Here is an 8,883-nt window from a genome sequence, read left to right as displayed (position 1 = left end):
CAAGCCATAACCCTACCCAAAACACCTGCAAGTTGCCCAGTGTCCCAGCGGTAGCTCTTCTCCCTCCCCCGACTTTTCATACACCTGTGTGATGTCCGGACAGCAGTAAGTGCATAGGAGTGTGTCATACAAGCAGAATTTCCTACTCCCAAACCGTCCCAAACCAGGAAGTGACTGTAAAGTCTTCACACTCCTCTCCTGAGAGCAACACGTTCCTTCCTGCTCATGGCACTGCCTGCAGCAGAGTCCCCTTGGGGACCCAACTGATGGCTGGAGATATGGACATCCTGGCCACATTAGAGCAGCTGCCCAGGAACTCCACCTCTGAGGAGCCAGGGGCCAGAAATGGGTCTCTCTCCAATTTTTGGTATAACACAAACAAGGTAAGTGGGGGTGGCTAGCTCAGGAGGGTGCAGGAGTGGGAGTGAAAGGCAGAACCAATCAGAGGGGGAAGGAGAGCCCAGTGGAGTTTGTTACAGAAGTTATTACATTTTCACAGGAACTTTATTTTTGCTACTTCATGTTATTTGCTTTCAAGAGCCACCCTAAAGCAGTGGTTCAGTTTACACCTGCTTTTCATTAGTTAATTAATCAGCATTCAGCCTCTGCTCGGTTACCTCTGGACACCCTTCTATCCCCAAAGCATTGGACACTAAAAGATGCAAGAAATAAGCACTTACCAACCCTCTTAAGGCAAGACAAATGTTCTCCTATGACAGTTTCGGGTGTAGCTCTTTGTTTTTTTAAGCGCTAACACTGTGCTTGGTGCTGTATAGGCTACAAACTGCAGACCAGCCCTGTCTTTTAGAGCTGACAACTTGTTTGTACATCTGCTAATAATAAAACAGCTTTGGAAACGGATTAAATTCCTCCTCTGCCTCCCTTTTTGTGGATTCACAAACTATGAAGTAATGGAGGTTAATAAACACACTATCCTATTTGGGTAAGAATTGAGCTCCCTTTTTGTAATGCAAAGTATTTAATAATTACATGAGACAATGTTTACATTTGACTTGTAAATAGCTACTTCACCTTCCCCTCCCTACAATATGTTCCCAGAGTAGGTCAGGCTCCCCTGGAGGGTCCCAGCAACTCCCTCCCCCTGCCCTGATTCTGCATTCACCTATTGGGCAGGTATCCTGGTGGTAGTTAAGGTAGAGGCATGTATCAGACAGATACAGTCTCCTACTCTCAAACCAGTAAGTGATTGTGTGAAGTCTCCACGCTTCTCTCCTGTAACTAGTCCTCTCCAGCGCTGGGCTGGGCTGTGCCTGGTGTTGCTTGTGACAGTACTACGATGCTTACCCAGGAACTGGGCAAGTGAGAGCCACAATTACTTGAACAGTGATGTCTGAAGATGGCAAAGAGATGGACATCCCAAATACCATAGACCAGCTATCTGGGAACTACACCTTTTGGGAACAGGGGGTTGGCAGGGGATTGCTGTCTGACTTCTGGTTCAACATAGGCAAAGTAAAAAAGTGAGTTGCGAGGACAGGCAGGAGTTCAAGTGAGCTTAGAAGCTCAGGTCCAGGAGTCCCACTGAACTTACTGAGCTACTCAGGGAAGGCAGTGACAGAGGAACTGCTGCTATGGCACAAGGAGTAACCAAGTGCTTATCATGGGAGGTTACTCTGTTTTATTCTCTCTAAATCCCAGCCCCACTTTTGTTTTTTTAGGGGTCATTATTTAATGATAACTTTTGTTGTTACTGTGATTATATAAAATATGGCCGTACTCTTTGAGTTTTGAACTGTTTTGTGGAACATTCTATCACTTTAATTTGAGTACCAAAACATGGTCTTTGGGAAAATATTTATCCTTTCTATGCCTTAGTTTACTTGTAAAATTGGGACTACAAAGGAAATAAGAGTAGCTAGATCTAGAGTAGCAGGGACCGTGTATATATGTTAAAAAACCAAGACTAACATGATGTATGCCGACCATTATCCTCATCCGTCTGCTTGTATATCTTAGCCCTTTCCCACACCCTTGATCTGTCTTTTATTTATGTAGGCCACAGCTGTAAAATGAGAAGTATGGCAATGAATCCCAGTGCACTGAGAGCCCCACTGAAGTCTGACAAGCTCTGTGTGCATCTCATTGCAGGAGCAGGCCTGAGACTGTATTCTTTTTGCTTCAGGGACTGGGTCTTCCTATTTGTTTGCACTGCACCTAGCACAATGGAGCCCTGATCCTGATGGGGCTATTTGGGCACAAGCACAGTTAATAAGAAATAATGCTTATCAAAATATGGGTGTTGGGAGGCTTAAACCAGAGTTTGTAAAGCATTTTGAGGTTTTCTGATTAATCTCCCAGTCTTCAATTCCCAAAGTGTTGATTTGTTTCCCTTTTCAGTTTGCCTCTTTGGAAGTATTGGGAAACTATTTCCTGTTTCCTTTTTTGGACAATGGGATTGTCTTAATTTTGTTTGTAGATCGATGTGTCCTTTTTCAGAACTATATGTGAAGGGCCCTGAAGGCAGGTGATCTTTGACTATGTATAACAAAAGTATAGGAGCCTTTTGTTTTATAGAGAAGTGAATGAGAATGGCTGAAGCTGTGTTATTGTCAGTCTAGAAAAGTCCATTGAGACAGAATCCTATATTCTGACACTTTCCCTGTGCCTGCCCTGTATTACATGTTATGACATATTGACATGTTTCATGATGTATTAAAAGCAAATTAAATATGCATTTAGTTATCTGTAATATTGCTTGACAAACTATTGTCACTTTTGGGGGACTCGTGACTTATTGCAGTCATTCCCAAACGTTTTAGTAGGACAACCTATCAACTGCATTTGTCTCTTTGTGACTCACCCCAAATTCATGGGTGTGGTGGCAAAATCATAGGCCAGCATCTTCCTCTTCTGTTGGCACTTCCTTCTCATTCCACCAATGGGCACTGACCACCCTCAGCATCACCTTCCACTGCAACTCTAATCCTACCTGGTGTGTGTATGAGAGGGAGAAGCTGGAATATGAGCACCCCCCAACCCTGCAGACGTAGCTCTTATCCCACAGGGCTGGGGCTGGCTTCCCACTTCAGTGCATAGGGTCACAGCGCCAAGGGCTCCCCCAGAAATTTTTCACAGAGTACGCACAACTGAACCATTCTCACTGTCACTTAGCATGGCGTCTACACCTACTCTTTTATCTTACACTAGGCAAAACGTGACTAGCCAAAACTTCCTTGTGTCAACATCCCAGGCTCTCTGCTGCCCTTCTCCCAGCTGGCTCCCTTTTGTGGGCACTCACCGCAACTCCCCATACTTGTAGCAGGTCTTAAGGCTGCCACTGAGCAAGTTCTGCAGGCGGAGCAGAGGGGACATGGGCTGCTGAAAGTGGGGCAAGGCCAAACAGGCTCCCAGGAGGGAGCCTTGGTGTGGAAGCTGGCCCAATGGCAGCAGCAAGGAGGAGAAGCATCATGAAATGGGATGGCAGGGCCAAAATTGACTGAGTGGCATTGTGACCTGGTGCACAAGGGTCACAGAACCACTCAGGTTTGGTCCTGCGGCCCCTCCATCATGGTGAAGGGGCCACGGGGCCAAATGTGAATGGACAGTGGGGCACTCAGGGCTGCTCCTCTTCACTGTTGCTGTTGGGCCGGCTCCTGCACCAGCTGGAGTTCAGGTTGGGCCCCTGCAATTAATTGGACCGTTGGCATGTGTCTAGGTTTCCTATGCCTTCATCTGATCCTGCAAATGGTACACACCCTGCATAACGTGCATACATTTGTGGGTGCCAATGCGCAGCACCACTCAAGTTTGGCTCAGTCACCCGTCTGTCCATCATGATGGAGGGGCGGCCTGTCCAAACCTGAGTCGCATTGCAGCCCTGTGCACCAGGTCACAATGCCTGGAGTCGGGAGCTGATCCCAGCCCCGCAAGACAGGAGCCACTGCTGCAGGGTGGATGCAGGGCTGGTTTGCTCTCCAAGCCCCCGCATCAGGCCTCCCATTTTCACCAGGGTTGCCAACCACCTAGAATCTTCCTGAGACCCACTATTTGGGAAACACTGTTCCAGTCTTTCTAGGCTGGCCTACAGTAGAGATTTTTATTGGAGTTAATCAATGGCAAGTTAACTTGAGATAGTTAACTTTTGTAAAGGCTTGTCTGGGTGCTCCACAGGTGTTTGTTCCACTGTGCAAATGCCTCTGGTTTATTCCATGGAATGCCGGGGCAAAATAGTCTCGCTCATGATTGCAGAATTGGGGTTGCTATATTCATACGCCTGCATGCAGCCTCATTGAGGTCCAAGGGATTTACCACAGGAAACTCGTGGCAGAACCGAGGTTGATGTGAGTTACCAGGAAAATGGAAATGCTCCCCTTTTTCCTCAGGGTAAAATACCTACTACAAATGAATAAACATATCAAACCATGCTTTGCAAGTACATCCTCCTCATTCACAGTTCCTTATATGTCTGGACTATGAAACTTTATATTTGACATTTTTAGTTCTCTGCTTGGGGGGAGTGGACAGAATTTCCTTAAGTATCATATTTCCCAGCACTCCTCATGCAAAAATATGCTCAGACTTTAAAAAACAAAACAAATTTTGGGATTGTTCCTGGGGAATTTGAATACAAAAGATGACTGTTTCTTAAAATTAGGAATATAAACCCAGGTTTATAAACATTTAAGAGAGTTGTATAAATATTGTGGGTGAGATCCTGTGTGAGCACAGCACTCACAGCCTTGAGGAATGGGGGGCTAAAATGTCTATAAGACACCTTTGTGCCTTTCTTCCTAGGCTGCTCTGGGGACGGCAGAAATCACCAGCATCCTGGGTTGGCCATGTGAGCCACAGCACTACCCAAAATATCTGCAGCACTGCATGCTGGTTTCCTGCCCATGTCCCAGCCACACTGCCAGTACACTCACTATGTCAGAGCTTACCAGGGTGTCCTCGGGTAGTAGCCTGCGGCCCTGTCTACACTTACCTGTGAGATTCGGCGGCAGTCAATGGGAGTTAAGAAAAGTACGCAAAAAACGTGCGTAACTCCTGTCGACTGCTGAGCTTCTCATCTGCACTGCGCTACGCTGACAGGAACAGTGTTCCCGTCAATGCAGCACTATGCTACTTGTGTAGCTCGTCTTAGTACGTTGATTTCTGGATCGACTGAGTGGGTCTGCACTGACCGCTCAGTCAATCCAGAGAAATCGATCTGACAGTGGCGAATTTGCTGCCGTCAGTGTAGCCGTAGCCTTATAACTTATAGCCTTATAACTGATGTCCACATGGCCTGCACCAGGGGAATCCTCCACAACTGAATATGGGCCTTTTTAGGACCCTTTTATGCTGCCTCAGCCCTTTTATATAGCATCAAGTGGCAGGAGCAGAGATGAAGATCTTGGCCTCTAATCTTATTTCCTTTAATGCTTACCCTAACAATATTTTTCTAAAACTGTATATAGCCTATATCGCAGCAGTCAATCTTTCTTTCTTAATTTGGATATTGTGGTGTATGTGATATGAGTGTTTTCTCTGTATTGAACTTTTAAAGTTTATTAGAGCAGTTGTCTGCAGGGACAGTTGGCATTTTGTGAGACAGAAATGATGCAGCATGTTAAAGAGAAGGCACACAGTGTGCTCCCTCAGAGATTTTTTTTTTGTTCATTCTTGCTTTTCTCTTGCTCTAAAACTAGCCATAGGGATTTAAAGTATGTGGCTGCTCCTTGTGTAGTTGGCGGAAAAAAACACATAATGAGGCTATCATGGAGTTGGCTGAAAAATGGTAATTTTGTGACAGATTATTTTGAAAAATTAAAAATATTAGTTTCACAGGTTTAAAAAGGAACAATTCTGCATTTATAAGAAATTTTTCACAGCCATGTTAATTTTTATTTATTGTTTGTTTGTTTTCATTTTCTTCCCCTTCTTTTTTTCCCTTTCTCCTCCTTTTTATCTGGGTGGAAAAAAAGGGGAGAGAAGAGAAATGGGAAAACCAGAAACTTTATTTTGGGAGGTTTATTGGGGGGAGGGGGGAATGATCTTTTTGAAGAAAATGAAAATTTACATCCCATTTCAATAAAGGACGTTTTACATGAAAAGGCTCTCATTTTAAAAATGTCCATTCAAAAATGTTGACCAGCTCTAATGATTACTTGTATAAAATAGAAATGAATCCAGTCTTGATTTGAAGACACCAGGAGATGGAGAATCCACTACTACCCTTAGTAGTTTGTTTCAAAGACTAATAACCCTCACTGTTAAAAATTTGTGCCTTATTTCTAATTTGGATTTGTCTGGCTTCAGTTTCCAGCCATTGGTTCTTGTTATGCCTTTCTCTGCTGCATTAAAGAGCCTTTTACTACCTGGTATTTTCTCACTGTGAAGGTCTTTACACACTGTAATCAAGTCACCTCTCAATCTTCTTTTTGACAAGCTAAACAGACTGAGCTCTCTAAGTCTATCCCTGCAAGACATTTTCTCCAGCCCTCAGATAATTGTAGGGGCTCTTTTCTGCCATGATAAGTGTTTATTTTTCAATTTATCTGAGGACTTTAAAGGAGTCACACAATTGATTCCTTAGTGCCAAATGTAATCCTGAGCTAAATGGAGGATTTATGGTTGTGCTAATGTAGTTTATGTAAGAAGGTGAACATTACTGTTGAAATTCCTAGCCAGTAATTAAAATTAAATGTTGCTCTCTGTCAGAAGGGGGAATGCAGAACAGAAGATGAGCTCAAGAAAACTTGTAAAATAAAAATAATGTACCATGAATCATGCAAGAAGAAATAACTTAAACATTATAGAGTTTGCAAGACTCCATTTTTCAAAAATATTTGGGTGTCTCAGTCTTCAGAATGGGTCTTATTCAGCTCCCATTAAAGTCAATTGAAAGACTCCCAATGACTCCAACAGAACTTAGATCAGGCCCAAAAACCTGGGGTTTGGATCTGTAGGGAATCAGCAGAAGGTGTGCTATTGAGGGTCTGACAGACCTTTTGCTAACTTGAGAAATGAAGTTACACTATACGAGGCTGTAGTTATTCCATTGGGCGTTTTGGTGACATGAATAAACTAACAGTTATATGTTCTTCTTTGTAATATCACTGCAGATCCCCTGAGACGAATATTTCTTAACATGAATAGTTGGGTGTATACTCTTTCTCTCTAGTGACTAATATGGACTTTGGAATGTACTACATTAAACTTGGAAACAGCCAGTTGGTATGTAACTAAAAGCCAGAACTGAAGATGAGATCTAAAGAAATGCAGCATTGTTATTTACATAGAAGTGAGCAATGGAAATTCGACTAGCTTTCAAAAGTAAATGCATTCGCTATCTTACAGAACAAACAAGGACTTAATACACTGGCTAAAACCTAATAACTGCGTCTTCTTCAATGGAGTTAACTGCTGATTTTACATTCACGGTATCTACACTAGAGTTTTTGGTCCTGTTGTAGCACATTTTAATTAGTTATCAATTAGTGCATTGACCAACATTATCACGAATGCTAATGTGGACACCTCGCAAACAGTTGCTGCTGACCAGGGATCACCTGATGGGTCGGCCACCACCAGGAACAACCCTTGTGTGCTGGAACAAATTTTTATGAAATGTGTACATTAGCATTTAAAAGCAAATTGTTACATGACAGCATGACCAAACACTCTAGTACAGATAAAATGTGAGAGGGCGATCAGGCTTCGTATGTCCTAGGGTGTCAGAAATCTAGTTACAGTGGGGTTTGTCTTGACTAGAAAGGTAGGAGCATTTGTTTTACAATGCATTAACTAGCATGTTCTCACTAATACATGCTAAAATTCCAGTGGCTTCAAGTTAACCAGCAAACACAATACTCCTCGCCTTGTCTATACTAGAATTTTAACTAACACATTCTAACTACAAATATTTTATCCTAGTCAAGACAAACCCAATGTAACAACTAGCGTGGATAGCTTTATTTCAGTCTACATTTTTCTGTTTGATTTGTTCAGACTTCTAGCTCCGTTAAGCACATTTACATTTTACAGAGGGCTTATTACAAAAAATTACATCAAAATAGGATGCTTGTGTGCATATGCAGACTTTCATCAAAATAATTACAGGTATGAACTAAAACTGATTTAATTATTTTGGTTTCAGTATGTGTGTAGACAAGTCCTAACTCCAGCTGGTTTGTTCAATGAGTCAAACTTATTTTTTCTCAACATTTTCTTTCCATACTTTTTTCCTTTTTTTTGCTTTTGGATTTGTTGTCATTGGGTTCTTGTATTTATCTACTCCTTTTCTGTTGATATTAATCTCCTTTCTTCATGTTTCTCTCTTTTCTCTGACAAGCTGTATTTCTCTGCAGTGACTAACCCACCATGAATGTTATCATTTGGAGCCTTTGTTATCGTGCAGCAATGATTCAGTCTTCACGTCAAGATGACAGACAGAGAAGCCTGTAGTGTCTGTGGAAAGCTCAGTCAAGCAAAGAATAACAGCTTTCATCTAGTCAGGATTCTAGCAGCTTCTCTTGACTGGTATGTCAGAGGCTACTAGAACAAATTAAAGAGGAGTGTGGGATTCCACAGAAGCTTAGAAACGTTTTTGAAAAAACAGCAAGTAGCTCAGGAAAGTGTTTGCTGAACTCAGCTTCGTATTTATGCTTTGTTTTCTTTTTTTGGGATGTGGTAAGGCACTAAAAGGAGAAAGTACGCCATTTCTCTTCCGAGCAGCAAGTCTGCAGTACTCCTTGTCAGATGGTCTGCTAGTTAACATTGCTAGCTAAAACTAACAGAGTGTGCAGTTTTGGAAGTGTTGCATATGAGACAGAAGAAAACCTGGTCTTTGCTCTGAAAAGTTTACAGCCTAAATCAATAATCTAATCCCTTAACTCTTGGTTTCAAGTCCTTCACGAAAGTGTTTTAAATTAAAAGGTG

General features: G+C 42.5%; 1 protein-coding gene across 1 annotated transcript in view; it reads left to right on the top strand.

Annotated features, from left to right (window-relative positions):
* The first annotated feature begins 266 nt into the window (after window positions 1-266).
* Window positions 267-8,883, top strand: part of NIPAL2 (NIPA like domain containing 2) — a 52,161-nt gene continuing 43,544 nt past the window's right edge. The window contains exon 1 of the mRNA XM_067535879.1: window positions 267-383. Coding sequence (XP_067391980.1) covers window positions 267-383 — 117 coding nt within the window. The remainder of the gene's footprint in view (window positions 384-8,883) is intronic.

Source organism: Emydura macquarii, unplaced genomic scaffold (genome assembly GCF_026122565.2).
Source record: "Emydura macquarii macquarii isolate MOO-44397 ecotype Brisbane River unplaced genomic scaffold, CSIRO-AGI_Emac_v2 contig_383, whole genome shotgun sequence".
NCBI classification, from domain to species: domain Eukaryota; kingdom Metazoa; phylum Chordata; order Testudines; family Chelidae; genus Emydura; species Emydura macquarii.
The sequence above is the reverse complement of the archived record's forward strand: the minus strand, read 5'-3'. Positions and strand labels throughout refer to the sequence as shown.